The sequence below is a fragment of the Saccostrea echinata genome, unplaced genomic scaffold (genome assembly GCF_033153115.1).
Source record: "Saccostrea echinata isolate AGI-Se365-2 ecotype Australia unplaced genomic scaffold, CSIRO_AGI_Sech_v1 ptg000025l, whole genome shotgun sequence".
Taxonomy (NCBI): Eukaryota; Metazoa; Mollusca; class Bivalvia; order Ostreida; family Ostreidae; genus Saccostrea; species Saccostrea echinata.
Genome location: NW_026889774.1, coordinates 20786864 through 20803738, shown reverse-complemented (window position 1 = coordinate 20803738; position 16875 = coordinate 20786864). Strand labels below are relative to the sequence as shown.

General features: G+C 34.0%; 1 protein-coding gene across 1 annotated transcript; it reads left to right on the top strand.

Annotated features, from left to right (window-relative positions):
- The first annotated feature begins 6810 nt into the window (after positions 1-6810).
- Positions 6811-10850, top strand: LOC133192133 (heat shock 70 kDa protein 12A-like). The gene is made up of 6 exons (XM_061328011.1): positions 6811-6869; positions 7463-7512; positions 7636-8071; positions 9077-9304; positions 9414-9582; positions 9708-10850. Exons 2-6 carry the CDS (start codon positions 7466-7468, stop codon positions 10766-10768), a joined length of 1941 nt encoding a protein of 646 aa, XP_061183995.1. The 5' UTR covers positions 6811-6869; positions 7463-7465; the 3' UTR covers positions 10769-10850.
- The last annotated feature ends 6025 nt before the right edge of the window (positions 10851-16875 follow it).

Below are 16875 nucleotides of genomic sequence, written 5' to 3'. Positions count from 1 at the left end.
TTGTGTTCCATAATTGAAAGGAATAGATTTATGGCAGCCCGCGGGAATCAAACCTGAGACCAATGCTCTAACATGTAACGTACAGGCCGAATGCGATATCCACGATCCATTATCATACAGCCCAAACCATTACAAAGAAACTTGCCACATCTATTCATCAGTTCATACCCATTCACAAAACAACACTCCATTCCTGCATATATGTGGTTGAAATACCACTTCAGGTGAGACAAATTTTCCAATCGGCGAGCAGGGTTTTGATGCTGTTTACGGAGATAAAAGAAAACTAGATATCATTGAGATGGTGGCCATCTCAAAGGGCCCCGCTTTCAGCAACGAACATGAAAATGTAAGGTAGCTGAAAAGGGTTTATTTTGAAGAGGAACACTTGTATACTATTAAGGGATGTGTTGTTTGAGTCTAAAGGGCTTCTATGTCATCCTTGTTACAATAAAAAATGGCACGAAAATCACGAGTGCTCCATACCCTCTATCGAAAAGCGGCCCAAAAATCACAAATGTTGCATATCCTCTCTGAAAACTGTTGCAAATATATCAAAATATGGAAGGAAAATCAGAAATGTTCTGTACCCTAAGCCAATTGGTAAAGTTTGAGGCTGACTGGACTTAAAAGAAAGAAACCATGCATGGAACAAAGATTTTAAACAGAGAAGCTATTTTTGACCTTGACCCTTGACCTAGAAACTTCGTTCAAGGTCACTGCACATCCATTGACCAGTGCCACTCTGAGGCCAACTTTTTTTTATATTCTGTTTTACGGGAGCGCCGACCCTAATTTGGGCTAAAATGAAATAAAAATAAAAGTCCCCAATTCAAGTTTTATTTTTATTTCTCCCGCCGATAGTTTATTTATAGTCTCTGAAAAAATAAAAGAAATATAAATAACCTTTTTACAAGCCTTTCAAAATGCGATTTGTCATTGGCTGAGGTAAATAGATTCATCCAATCACAGTATTCGTTGCGTGAAGAGTCACTGCACAGCATAGCGCCAAAATGTCAGAATCGTCGGGTTTCACGTGTTTTTAGTCGGTTTGATAAGTGGCGTGTCAATGTTATATATTAGAAAAAGTATAAATTTTAATGAAAGATTGAATGAAATAGACGAATCAGTGATCTTGATCAAATGTCATGCGGAGGGCCACGTGGAAATCGAGGTTCTGTCAACCGCTTGTTTTGAAAGGTTGTGAGTACGTATTATCTTTGACAATTGCTTCAATACATTGAAATACGTCTTGAAGATTTTTATGCCCCGCCATGAATATGGCCGGGGCATATAGTGTTTGTCATGTCCGTCTTCCGTCCTTCCGTCCTTCTGTCCTTCCGTCTGTCCTTCCGTCACACTTTGCGTTTAGCTCTGTTCAAAGCTCAGTTTCAAAGAAATTATCCAAGATATTTTTATCAAACTTCATATGCTGATAGATATTGATGAGGGCTATGCAACTGCATCAACATTTTTTGACCTTGACCTTTCCTTTGACCTTGACCTCACTTTTCTTAAATTAGTGTTTAGCTCAGTTTTAAAGATACCATTCAAGATAGTGTAATGAAACTTCATATGTTGATACCTACTGACGTAAGCTATTCAACTGCATCAACATTTTTTGACCTTGACCTTTCTTTTGACCTTGACCTCACTTTTCTTAAATTAGTGTTTAGCTCAGTTTTAAAGATACCATTCAAGAAAGTGTAATCAAACTTCATATGTTGATACATACTGATGTAAGCTATTCAACTGCATCAACATTTTTTGACCTTGACCTTACTTTTGACCTTGACCTCACTTTTCTTAAATTGGTGTTTAGCTCAGTTTTAAAGATACCATTCAAGATAGTGTAATCAAACTTCATATGTTGATACATACTGATGTATGCTATTCAATTGCATCAACATTTTTTTGACCTTGACCTTTCTTTTGACCTTGACCTCACTTTCCTTAAATTAGTGTTAAGCTCAGTTTTAATGAAACCATTCAAGATATTTTTAACAAACTTCATATCCTGATACATTCTGATGTAACCTTTTCAACTGCATCAACATTTTTTGACCTTGACCTTTCCTCTGACCTTGACCTCACTTTTCTTAAATTAGTGTCAAACTTCATATGCTGATACATACCGATGAGAGCTATTCAACTGCATCAATGTTTTTTGACCTTTACCTTTCCTTTGACCTTGACCTCACTTTTCTCAATTTGTGTTAAAATGTTGCATTACTAATATACCCTCGGCGGGGCATTCATGTCCTATGGACATATTTCTAGTTTTAAACTTAATTTTAAGACAGAAATGTTTTCTTTTACAGGTAACGACAGAACACTAGAACTATGTAGAACTGGTAGAAAGTGGCGTGACTGAGGAAATTCGAGTCACAACTTTCACTCGTTTTATGACAAATATTGGAATTCAGAATTACCTACGAAGATATATCAGTATATATGCTTGATTGATACAAGACATTATCTCCTTTTTTATCGCTTTATGGAATTTTGCGTGCTATGTAACAAATTAATGTATATTGATTAATCAGCGTATTCATATCAGCTGATGTAGTGTATATATGTGTAGCTCTTGTTTAGTAAATCAACTTTTTTTACCACCAGGGACCTATATACTATATATTAGTATATAGGTCCCTGTTACCACTAGGGAAAAGTATTGTTGTAAATGATACGCCCTTACAAATATTATTTCAATGCAGGTCTCGAATTCAACAGTTGTGGATTAGAACCATTTTCAACAATTAAATTTTTAAATTCTGCAGTAAACAGAATATTGTCATGTGTATTTTATATGTGTATACTATGGGAAAGATGTGTATTTTCTATATTGAAAGTTAGCATGCTCAGAAAGAAAACATAAGGATAAAAAGATATATATACTACAGATTGAGGAAGTTTGAATATGTTTTCAATAGAGATATTGTAGTACGTTTTTTCCACCTACGTATATATTAATTGGAAGTGCGCTGAAAAAAAAATATTATACAACTTTTCTTTTTTTCATGTCTCATGTGCACTTCTGTGAATTAATTTATTTTAGCTGATCCATTGAATGTCTCACTGTATTTTCTCCATAACTTTGCCAGAACTAGTCCAAAATCCTCAGATCTTGTAATTTGCTGAATACTCCAGTACCGAAAAATAAAAGATTCTGAAAAGTTTATGAGGGGTGTGACAGAAGTCCTATAGGTTTACTGTGGTGACAATATGATATTTGACAACTGAGAGAAGATTATAGATTTGTATGTTTGATTTGCATTAATGTTAGAAACTGCAAGCTTTATACTAGAAATGCACCCCTGCCCCAAATATCTAAGAGAAAGTTAAACTTTAAATAGTTCATTGATCCATTAACAGTACCAATTCTGTGTTTTGTGTACATAAGTTTTTCAAATAGCACTGTTTTTCTAACAAATTAAGGTCATACAAATAAAATTCCAACCTTAATTAAAAATAAAAAAATTTATTGCATTTTTTCATTTTATTTTTATTTTTCTGACCGACTGCTTAAATTTCGAGCTTTTATTTTTATTTCGACCCCCCGACTCAAATTTTTGAAAAAAATTCCCGTAAAACAGAAAATAAAAAAATGTTGGCCTGAGAGTGAAGTATGAGCCACATTGGACTAAAAGGAGAGAAGATATGCTCCGGACGAGGATTTTTCATATAATTCTGCTATGACCTTGACCTTAGACCTAGAAACATGGTTCAAGGTCACTGCACACCCTTTACCCGAACACACTCTGTGGATGAAGTATGAGCCAGATTGGGCCAAGGAGAGAGAAAATATGCTCCGGACAAGAATTTAAACAGAGAGGCTATTTTTGACCTTGACCCTTGACCTAGAAACTTCGTTCAAGGTCACTGCACATCCATTGACCAGTGGCACTCTGTGAGCGAAGTACGAGTCAAATTGGACTTAGAGAAGAGAAGATATGCTCCGGACAAGGATTTTTCATATAATTCTGCTATGACCTTGACCTTAGACCTAGAAACATGGTTCAAGGTCACTGCACACCCTTTACCCAAAGACACTCTGTGGGTGAAGTATGGGACAGATTGGGCCAAGGAGAGAGAAGATATGCTCTGGACAAGAGATCTCAGATGGACAGCCGGACGGACGGACAGACTGACTACTATAGGGCGCCCGCAGAGCGGGACCCTAATAAAGACAAGCATGCCATATATGTTTGTGTAGATAAATGATCGTAGAAGAGAACAGTTTAATTTCCAGTACACTTTCTCTGAAAGTGTATATGACTGTGCTTCTGATGAAATTCGGAGTTGATACCTTGTATTATGCTATGGGTTGAAATATTATTTAGAGAAACAAGACTTAGTGCATATGCCCAGGCCCCCCTGGACTGACTCTTTACAGGTACATGTACTTTACCAATTCGTCGCCTGAGAATTATGATGTCCTAACTGATCATGAATTTTGCAAAATTTTGGGAAATTGAAGTTTAAGTTCAGGGGTCGATTATCTTTTTACTCATAGCCTTTTGGACTTAGACATAAGGCATAAAAACTTAGAATATGCTAATCTACGGTAAAATAAACTTAATGTTCAGTGAATTTGAGTAGAAATATGAGGTAAAAAAAATTGACATTGAAAATGGAGATAGAATATTCTATCGAATATTTTTGTGCATTTTAGTTAAAATTAAAATGCTAATGGATATAGAACATTTATTACGCGTCCCGAAATTTGTAGTTTCAATAATTTCCAGATAAAATATTTTTTTTATTTTATTTCCATGTGAAATGCTATAAAAATATATAAGTCATGATATTATACCGAAAACTTGAGAAAATATTAACTTCAAATCTGTGTACAAGTACCTTTAAAGAAGTAATTTTAAAATGGATAATTTCTGTAAGTTCAACAACAACAACAAAAAAGTCACCTGAGACTCTTAGGAACGTTTTGCTGTTTCCATTGTTCCGTAACTTCCAAACATAAACTGTTAAACATTTTCAGTTTCTACTCCAGAACATCGTCGAAACCCACGGGTTTTCTCTCCGTTACACTACGTTGAAAATTGAATTCAGTGTAACGGAGAGAAAATTCATGGGTTCCGACGATGACTCCAAAACAGCCATACCAATTTCAACAAATTTTGGTGTATTAGTATATCATTAATGAATAAAAAATAATTTGCATGTATGTATACTGAATCATATTTTTATATAATTGCGAATTTTCATGGGCTCTGACATCCTTGGGTCCGATGGGAATGGATGAAGGAGAAGGTTTTTAAAGAATCTTCAAAACCTTTCTTCTTTCCCAATTGACATCTACCAAGCAAATGTTTGCTTACTGTAATTATAATTCGTACTCAGTCCTTTATCAGAACTCTGGAAACCAAGTCACATAGGTCCATGTTTTCAGGCCTTATGGTTGTCAATTGGTCATATTTTGAAAATATTTTACATGATGAGCATCAACAGGCAACTTTTTACATGATTTTCAATATGATAAACACTTGGCCCTAAAGAATATATTACCCCCCTGGTTCAGAACCCAGGGTGGGACTAAATTGGTTGTAAATTGAAAATGCATTGCACATCACATTGAAAAATCTTCTTTACCTATGTACATGTACAAGACAAATGTTGCACATGTAAATCTTAACCAAAACTGTAAAATTCATGGCTCATGGTCCCAGCATTTGGACCAAGTCTGTGGCCATTTGTCATTAAAATAAGTAATAAACTCCTTTCCTAAAATTTTAAAATCAATGTCATCTGTATCCAGCTCGCAGGCCCCAGGGTGGCTATGTTGGTCACGTATTGAAATTTATTATAGTGTGCCTGGATTTGATTTTCTAAGAGGAAAGCTATATACATGTGATTATAAAAGCCTCTCAAAACTATTTTTGAGAGACCAGAGGTCCATTTTTTTTTATACTAAAATGGTAATAGCTTTAGAAACTCATGATACGCAGGTGACCGTCATCCCATGCTTCAGCAACCTTTTTATAAAATCCTCGCACTAAATTAAGAAATACACTTCTTTGTTTATTATAATATTATTAAACTGTTAGAGTAAATGTGATTAAGTTTAATTACTTTCACAGTGAACCCCCTCCCCCCCCCCCCCCTTTCAAGTTTTTCATTGATCAGATCATGTGACCAAAGGTTAGCATTATGATTGGACATTATGAAGATAGAACACTCTAATATTTATAAATTCACAACAAGTGGAGATAGAAAAACCAATTACTCTTAATATCTTCTTTATTTTTGTCCATTTCATAGGTAGATAGATCTCAGCGAGCCGATTCCAACGATATGCATAACTCATTTTTGACCATTTTGGCACTTAGAACATTTTAAATTCTTAGGCGACGAATTGTTGTAAAGTACATCATGGCACGGTGTTCAAATTTTTAATTATTTAAGTGGTAACAGTACACTATATCTATAGATACAATGTACTACAGACAGTAGAGTTGAACTAGAATTATTTCCCTTTATGCGTGAGCTGTGGCACACGCAAGGCGCCAAGGCAATGTATTGTCCTTCTGACATATTTAATATTACCAAATAAAGACAGCTTGGAAGGGATCTAACCAGTGCACTCGGTGACACTTTCCAAGTGGAGAGACCGGACTTGATGACGTGTTTGTAAAAGAACCAATATAGTCATTCGGCAAACCTCGGCTGATTCCGTCACCTTCATCAAACGTTAGATGAGGTACGAATCGGCCGAGGTGTGCCGAGTGCCAATGTAGTCAGTCTTCGAAGCCAAATATATCGAACAGTCCCCCTTAATTTATTTAGTGTGATACAATGATGATGCATTTAGCTATGGAAATTTCCTGTATATTGCGTCTTTTGGGAAAGAGGTTGGTTCCAAAAATTGACAAAATTAGACACTCACAAGATTCATTTTTCAATCATCAGGAACATACATGTATCTGATTTTATTATAAGTTTCAGTTATTAAACATGTTAATTGACTTTTAATATGTGTACTTGTAAAAGGAAACAGAAAATTCTCAAAGACATTACATCGATATTTAGACTTTTGCACCTGTCAAAAGTGGAAATAAAAAGTATATGTTTCCATTAAATGTAACATTTTTTTTCTACGTGAAAATTCTATTTTATAACCTCTCTCCCCACTGTATAACTGTTAAACTATCCAAACCGACAATTCACTCTTTGTTAAAATTTTTAATTTCTCAGACACGAGTTGCAAATAAAATGCTTATAGTTTCTTCAAAAAATAAACATGTTGTACATATTTTTTTTTCCACTTTCAAGTTTAAGATAAGCATGTGAAACGAAGTATCAAAATAAATCGTTTCGTTGAGTCATCGAGCAAGGGGCGTAATAGATAACTTTTCTAAAGGTGTAACATATTTTATACAGGTAAATAATAAAGAACTACTTTCGGTTTAGTATCTAATTACTTACACTTTGGTATGCTGTCTAGGTAATGGGTAACAAACCCATAAAACAGCGATGGACAGAAACCAAAAAGAGGTCAGTATATTTATCGGATTGTGTAGGCATTAATAAAAACCTTCCACAGCAATTATCTTACATCTGATATGCATACACGTCCTAATTCATTTTTTGTAAAGGTGTGTTATTTTTTTTCCATAGACTTAATGTCAGGCGTCCCCGATCAACCCAATCTACTTATTATGAAAATACACCTGTAAATTCGAAACCAGATGATGACGGGGAGTATGCCAATTTGGCAACTGGGGGTACCTACGAGGAAATTCAACACTTAAGAATCAGGCACGAGTTATTTGTAGTTGCTCTAGATATCGGAACTTCGTCTTCCGGGTACGCGATCTCTGTTTACGACGAATACAAGAGGGACCCTCTACAAATCAGTACCTTCAGCTGGAGGTCCAGAACGGATGGATTCCAGCATTTCAAGACACTGTCTGCTGTTCTGTTGAACCCGAAAGGAGAGCTTCATAGCATTGGTTACGATGCTGAATATCATTATATTAATTCCTTGTCAGAGGACGAACGTCAGGAATGGTTTTACTTCCAACACTTCAAAATGAGGCTCTATGATCAAAAGGTATTGTACGTGTAACATACGTTCCAAGGTTTCTGTAAAAGGATCTGAAGTTCACCAATCTTGAAACGTTTAAATGTCCATCTACATCAGGGTTAGTGGACTCAGGACCCCTTAGCTTCTAAATGTCTTGCATTACTCATTTTCATTATCAAATTAGGATGACTTTGTGCAATTTTATTAGGGTGTTCAACAAAATTAATTCTAAAAATATAAGATATAACCCATGTAGATGATACAATACATAAAAGGATAGATGTATGTGATGTGCGGCTCTAATATGATTGAAAAGAATTAAGTAGAGTGGAGACAGAAAATAATTTACTTGATATGTATGAAAATGTTTGTTAATAAAAAGTATTTACATTTCTGTGGCCCAAAATCATAGTTCTAAAAATGTACAAAGGATGAAAATCAAATAAATGTCTCCGTCTACTGGTCCGTCAAAGTGTCCCTTATAAAGATTTTCAGTTCTGTAGTATGAGGATAACATTCGAGTATATTATACTTTTATGTAAATTATTTAAATATGATTCCCCGAGAAACATTAATTTTGTTAAAAAAAAAAACACCATTACCCTCTGAATGATGAAACGACACCCTCCAGCCCAGCAACAGTAAACATTGCTTGACAACGGCTGATATTCCAAAAAATGTTGACTGCGCAGAATTTATGCGCTCACAGTTCAGTTATGTGTATTTGTATAAAACATTCAGTATAATGTAATAAATATTGAATATAGTTGAGTGAAACATTAAAAATTTTCACCTCAAGGAAACCATTTTCAACAATGGTTTTCTTGCATGGGGGGTGAAAATGTTGTTGCCCTCAGCTACATGCAATATTTATATATAATATATGTAGTTCTGACATAGTGTTGAGTCCAGATAAACTATATGGGGCTATGGGCTAGTGAACCCACAGCATTCTTCAACTTTATGCAAATGTTATCTCGTATTAATAAATTGAAAGTAGTTTTGAATTACCAATTGAACTTTTTTTTGTAGATTTCCAGAAATCTTGTTCTACACGATGTGAAAGGAAAGCCTCAAAAAGCGTTGAAAATATTTTCCTCGATCATTAAAGGCTTAAAGGACGATTTTACAACCCGATTGAAGGAAAGAATAAGTAATTTTGGAGCAGACTCTGTTAATGAAGACATCCATTGGGTGATCACTGTTCCTGCAATTTGGGATGAAAAAGCCAAACAATTTATGAGAGTTGCGGCACAAGAGGTTAGTCATATGAAGCAATCATCAATATCCAGATTAAAATAATGCATAGCTTGTTAATTTTGATTAATGTTGAAAAAAAAATATGAAAAAATATATGGAATGTTTTCAGACTGGAATTTTAAACAATAAACTGTCAATTGCATTGGAACCGGAAGCGGCAGCTCTCTATTGCCGTTATCTTCCGGTTGAGAGACTCACCAGATCTGAGGACTGTGACGGAAAAGCCAAACTGAAGACATTCTCACCTGGTGCAAAGTATCTTATTGTTGACCTAGGGGGTATGTTATGTGGTTGACTGATTTGAAATTTCAATGAAATTGAAAATTAAGTACAATTTTTTCCTTGTCATAACTATATAGACTTTATTACTTCAAAGAGTGTAATCTTCATCTTTTTGTGCTAGGTGGAACGGTGGACATTACCGCACACGAGATTTTACCTAATGGGGCTTTACAGGAAGTCATGGCGGCGGCTGGTGGAAACTGGGGGTCCTTGGCAATCAATGAAGAATTCGTGAATTTTTTAGAGAATCTAACTGTTCCCGGGATTATGGAGATTATCAGGCGAACCCATCCCGATGATTTCCTCTCATTCATGTCTGCTTTTGAGAACAAGAAGAGGGTTTTCTCAAAAGATGATGAACGGGTAATTCTTCAGGTTCCACAATCCATTCGCGATATAATGAGTGAAAAACTTGGTAAATCGCCTGAAAGTCATATTGAAGAAATTAATAAAACAAAGGAAGTGAAATTTCAGCGTGATAAAATGTATATTTTCAACGAAACTTTTACCCATTTACTGAAAGGAACAATTGAGAAAATCATTTTACATGTGGTTGCAATATTAGAGTCTCACCATCTCCATGTGGATAGTATAGTTCTAGTTGGTGGGTTTGCAGAAAGCGATCTTTTGAAATCGACGTTTAGAACGTCATTTCCGGATACTAGAATAATAGTACCAGAAGACCCTGTTCTTGCAGTGCTGAAAGGAGCAGTTTTATTTGGAAGAAATCCCCAAGTTCTGCAGGCGCGTGTTTGCCGTTACACATACGGTATTTGCACAACAGTTGATTTTGACGAAAAACGTTTTCCTCCAGACAAAAAGATCGTTTTAGGGCAGAGAGTGCTTGCAAAAGACGTTTTTAACATTCATATTCGAGCAAATGAGACTGTTCGTGTTGGACAGCGGGGTACTCCAAAGAAGTACTTCTTAAACAGAGACGACCAAGACCAGTTAGATCTTGAAATTTTCGCCACGAAGAATAGTAATCCTAAGTTTGTTACAGATGAAGGGGTTGTTTCTTTGGGTATGTTAGTCATCATGGTTCCGAAGTCTCAATCACAGTGCAACGACAAAAGACATTTTCTCGTGAGTTTCCTTCTGGATGGCACAGAAATGGAGGTTGAGGCTGTTGATTCTGGGACAAATACAACAACTGCGGTTAAGTTTGATTTCATTGGTTGAAAATTGTTACCTGTGTATTAGATATTATATGTCCATACGTTAGAGTCACACAATACTCCTGTTCATTGCTTTTACAAATAAAGTGTCAAAATTCATAGCTTGATATTTTTTATTATAAATTTTAAATATTTTTTTTTTGTAGCATGAATTTTCAGGATTGATTTCGTTGCGAACTGTGCGATCAGCTGGTAAAAATTCTCTCTTTAATCAAAACACGGAGATTTTAAAGTTCTCTAATAATCAATTATAATGAAAAATCTATAATGAAAATATTTAATCTCCTCGGAAATTCCACAGGTACTTTGGTTTTGTTTTACAATTATGATACTAGTATGTAAAAAGAGTCCTCGTTTTATCTATTAATAGGCATGGCCGTAGGAACGGGGGGGGGGTGCCCCCCTCCCCAATAATTTTGCCGTTATAAAGAATACTATAGTAAACATAGCTACTATATGTTTATGCCCCCTCAATAATAACGTCTGATGATCTTTTTTTTTTCTTGTCAAGGAAAGTCTCCCCTCCAACTGAAAATGTATGGTTGTGCCCCCTCAAAGTGAAATTGCTGAATTCCTACGGGCCTGATAGGTATATTTATATTCATGTACTTGTGGGAAATTCAGGCCGTCTCTTTGAGCTTTAGTTTCCATATTCATATTTTTCTATATTATTTAGGAAGTTACCGACAACTGTTCACAGGCTATTCTCTTTAGAGAAGTGGACAGGCTTTCGCCTACATCCACTTCTCTTCGCAAGCCTTCATGTTTTGAGTCTGGAAAACGTGTAAATCTCGAACCGGTGACGGTCTACACTTCAACTGATATTTCGTCTAAAAGACGTCCGAATGTACGTAATAGACGTGTTGTCTTAACAATTTTAACATAAATACACACAACTGTCACAAGAAAACTGACCTTTAAGTTCTGTTAATCCATTTTCACAAGTTCTCCATCCCGGATTTAAACTAATGTTTATCTACCACAGCTTATTAGAAAAAATTGAAAATTTTAAGTCGGATAATTTGGAAAATTGGCGAAGACGTATTTTAATGTTCAAAAAAAGTTTTGGACAATTCACTTTTGATTTAGCATATTATTCAAAATTAATATTATTACCTTTACTTATTTTTACTATTTTAGTACAATTTAAATGTAAATTTGAGCTTAAAAATTACTTCATTACTTCCTCACTGACAATACTAAAAAATATTTTCTTTTATTTTTAAACGATATTAACTCTACCTTTCCCGAGAAATGAAAAAAGATTTAAAACAAAGATCAAAAGAATTTGAACGAAACTTGAGGAAATACTGTCTCGTTAGTTTAAACAGAGTAGACGATTTCTCTCGTTTCATTATTATTTTGTAAAAATAGTTTCCATTTTTATCCGAATTAGAGATTTTTGAATACTTCAAGAGTTACTTGCACATAATTTAAATCCGGGATGGAGAACTTGTGAAAATGGATTAACAATACTTAAAGGTCAGTTTTCTTGTGACAATTGTGTGTATTTATGTTAAAATTGATAATATAACACGTCTATTACGTACATTCAGACGTATTTTAGACGAAATGTCAGTTGAAGTGTAGACCGTCACCGGTTCGAGATTTACACGTTTTCCAGACTCAAAACATGAAGGCTTGCGAAGAGAAGTGGATGTAGGCGAAAGCCTGTCCACTTCTCTAAAGAGAATATTCACAGGCATGCACCCTTCTTTATTCCCGCAAATAAAATAAAAGTTGCGGAATTGTTGCCGGCCAATCCGTCACATGCTTTGTCAATGATGGAAATAATGAAGGTCAAATTCATTTGAACGAGATGATTAAAAAAATATTATAATGAAAGGAACAAAAGAATACAGGGAATGAGGGAGTGTCGTGAACGTGGCAAACTAAAACGTGTACGCTAGAATGCGGGAACTTATTCGGACCCTGACGCTTGTCATATAGATTTTATGCTGTGAACCAAGGTCATTTTGACAAATGTCATGTTAAAACAACGTAAGTTCTCCGAGCCCAACTCAATGCAATTAAAATATATAAGAGACTGACTTTGTTCAATGGAATAGGGTTTCCCGCGGTTTTGCACAGCTATGTGTGTAAATGTATATTTACCGACTGCAGGACAATCGTTCGAATTTTCCATTTGACTTCTGGACTTGAGTCTTGATAAAGAAAAAATAGGAAAAAGAAAAAAAAAATGCAGCCCTTTTTCATTTTGATGGTTTTCTTTATTTAGTGGATTCTAAATGTGGCCTTTTTAAGAGAGGAAAGTGGTACCGTAAATGGACAAATTCAAGACCCTTGTAACTTGAAAGAACACTGGGAAGAAAATTAATTTCTTGTGGTATTGGATCATTTATTATAGACGCTGAAGAAAGCATGCAAACTGGCAGTTATATACTGCTACTTGTGTAAACGGGGAGGGTGTATCTAATAAAAAAAAAGAACTGGATTGTTGAAAAATTAAAAACAGGGTATACCCTGGTAGTTGGTTATCTATTTGGAGTTGACCAATGAGGTAAAAGTGGTGGGGCTAATGAATATTTCACAAATATCACATGTGAATAATGAAGGTGTACAGCATTTTTCAATATAAGATAAATTTTGCGCCACCCAGGACCTGATCATCTTGATTCAAAATTTGGGTAGAAGTTACTGCTCAATATACTCATGCAAACAGTTTGCCTGCTAAATGGACAGAAAAAGTTGACTCAACTCACTATTCAGTTGAACCTAACAAATGGATAAATCATTTTAAATCTTTGCATACAACAGTTGATAAAAATTTTGAGAATAGATTTTAAAAATTAGACTCCTTACTATCAGAACAAATGGAATCGTACATCATCTTTAATAAGCTAGACAACAGAATAACTGTAAAAGAAATATAAAAAAGCCAAAGGACTAGATCTGATATCAAATGAAAGGCTGAAAAATGGGCATACAATAATATTACCCTGTATACTGAATATATTTAACCTATGCTTTTCTTATGGTTATTACCCAGAGACATGGGCAAAAGGATATATTACTCCTATATTTAAATCGAATGATCCCTGTGATCCAAATAATTACCGTGGAATAACTATAATAAGTAATCTTGGTAAACTCTTTAATAATATTTTAAATAAAAGACTGGATAACTTTTTAAGTGAGAACAATTTAATACACCCTTGCCAGGTTGGATTCACAAAACATGCCAGAACGTCAGATCATTGCGCTATTGTCAAATGTTTAATCGATAAATATTGTAACACAAAAGAAGGTAGACTTTATGCCTGTTTTGTAGATTTTCATAAGACATTTGACAGTGTTGTTCATAATGGTTTGAAAGTGAAACTACTACAATATAATGTTGGAAATAAATTTTATAATATTATTAATGATATGTACATGAAAAGTGAAGCATGTGTCAAGTATGGTAATCACCTTACTTCCTCATTCCCTATCAAATTAGGTGTACGTCAGGGAGATAACTTGAGCCCTACTTTATTTAAAATGTTTATAAATGATTTGCCATCATATTTGCAAAGTTGTATAGACTCTGTCTAGTTACACTCAAAAAATATAGATTGTTTAATGTAGGCAGATGATATAGTAATTTTTTTCATCATCACCACAAGGACTTCAGCAAAGATTAAACTCTTTAGAGAAATATTGTGATGACTGGGGTATGAAAGTAAGTTGTAATAAAACAAAAATTATTATTTTTGATAAAGTTGGGAGAACAAATAAACATAAATTTCATTACAAAAATTTCAATATTGAATGTGTATCAAGTTATAAATACTTAGGCATCCATTTTACAGCCTTGGGACTTTCTCAATGGCTAAACTTGAGTTATACAAAAAGGACTAAAAGCGTTCTTCAAACTACGAAAAGATTTCCCTAGCTTAAATCCTGGGATATCCACCAGTGTTACAACGCACTTTGAAAAATTACGCACTTTGAAAAAAAATTTCAAAGTGCGTTAATTTTGGGACCACGTTAACGCACTTTGAAAAAAAAAATATTTCTTTTCAAAGTGCGTTAATATCGACCACATTAACGCACTGTGAAAAAAAAATGTGCACGGCTTGGACAATATTCTTGCAAATTTTAGGTATGATAAATAATTATTTGAACCTGGTTGGATACTTTTCGGTGATGACATCAGGATCTGAGATATAGACGTTTTAAAGATTTTTAGGAGTTGTCTTGTTTCCAAAGGTTCTCGTAACTGTTATAAAAGGGAAATGGGTCTTAGAAATAATATAGGAATGATTTTTTATGGCAGCATTTCGTTTCTTTTTTCCTTTTCTTTTTTTAAATTTTATCCAGTCTCTAATAAGTTCGGTAGATGTAGGATAAGTGACTTCTTAGGGAAAAGAGAGCAATTATGATTTTTCGATACCATGAAAATTCTCTCTCTCTCTCTCTCATCTATTTTTCTATCATACTCATCTATCTATCTATTGTGAACATATATGAAAAATTGGTTGACTCATTTATTTGCTAGTAAGAAAATAAACCTTAGCCACATTACTCACTCGACTGAAATTTATACCCCGTTCACTAATAACTTTTTTCTCAAAATAGTTATGCAGTCAGATTACTTCTAAATCTGTAATTTGATATCATAGAAACGCTAGACATGTCAAATAGTTTTAATTACCATGTAAATGCCTTTTTTCTGAGGAATCGTTGTGGATACATTTTGAATAAAGGTTCTGCGGCTCTCTTCTTTAATATAAAAGGGTGCGTAATTTTTTTTTTTCAGGAAAGCTTATCTCAATTTTTTTCATCTATTTTACATTAACTCAAATTTATTGAGAGAAATAATATCAATATCATACCAGTTATGTAAATACATATATTTGTGTATGAAAGATAGAGAGTTGGGCTGAGGGATTTTCTACCTGTCTTCTCCTCGTTCTCGATGAGGGTAGATCAATTCATAAGTTTTTCGGAAGAAATACAACAAATTAATACTGTCTATTATTAAAATCTAAGTCCAGAATTTTTTTGTTTTATACGTATTTTTTCAAAGTGCGTTAAGTGTCTCCATGGTAAAAAAATGTTGATGTACACTCTTAACGCACTTTGAAAAAATTTTTCAAAGTGCATTGATTTTGTCCTAAATTTAATGCACTTTGAAAAATTTTTTCAAAGTGTGTTGATTTTGTCCCAATTTTAACGCACTTTGAAATTTTTTTCACAGTGCGTAATTTTTTCAAAGTGCGTTGCCACACACCAGTCTAAATGTCTTTGATCACATTATTAAACCTATATTACTTTATGGCTCAGAAATATGGGGAATATTTAATGTTAATAATTCAAAAATAAAGCAATCTGATGATGTATTGATGCAACTATGCTACAAAAACTTTATAGGTGAAAATTTACACATCAAATTCTGTAAAACTATATTAGGTTTAAATAGCAAAAGTATGAACCATGCTCTTTCAGAACTGGGTAGATATCATTTACATTATGATATTGTCAATAGATTACTTAAATACTGCTACAGACAAGAAACTTTAACATCAGATTTTCCTTTATTAAAAGATGCATTCATATGTAGTAAGGAACTTCCTCTCACCAAAAGAACAACTTGGTATTCCTCAATAGAAAAATTACTAAGAATTCTTGATATTCCAACATTATGTCATATACTAAGACTAAATTTGTAACTTCATTAAAACAATCCCAGATAAAAAAAAAAGAAATACTCTATGGATTGGCAGTACTTAAATGAAACACTAAAAGAGGGTAAACTTGTCACTTATTTGTTTTTGAAGAACAATTTTAGACTAGAAAAATATCTAATTTTATTAAAACCTGAATACAGAAAGCCAATTTGTAGATTACGTGTATCAGCACACAGACTCTTTATAGAATTAGGCAGATATAATAACACACCTAGAACAGAAAGAATATGTAAAAATTGTATGCTTAATCAAATTGAAGATGAAGAAAATTTCCTTATTCACTGTAGCAAATTCACAAAGGAAAGAGAAGACCTATTTAACTTAATCTCATCCAAAGTAAAACATTTTACAAAATTGCCTGATTAAAAAAAAAAAAAATTCTCGATTCTAAATTGTGAGGAATTAGATATATTGAATT

Excerpts from the sequence above, each read along its gene's own strand:
- LOC133192133 (XM_061328011.1), top strand. The coding sequence starts at position 7,466 with ATGGGTAACAAACCCATAAAACAGCGATGGACAGAAACCAAAAAGAG. Across the intron at positions 8,072-9,076 it reads TGAGGCTCTATGATCAAAAG|ATTTCCAGAAATCTTGTTCT; the intron begins GTATTGTACGTG and ends TTTTTTTTGTAG. Across the intron at positions 9,583-9,707 it reads TCTTATTGTTGACCTAGGGG|GTGGAACGGTGGACATTACC; the intron begins GTATGTTATGTG and ends TTTTTGTGCTAG.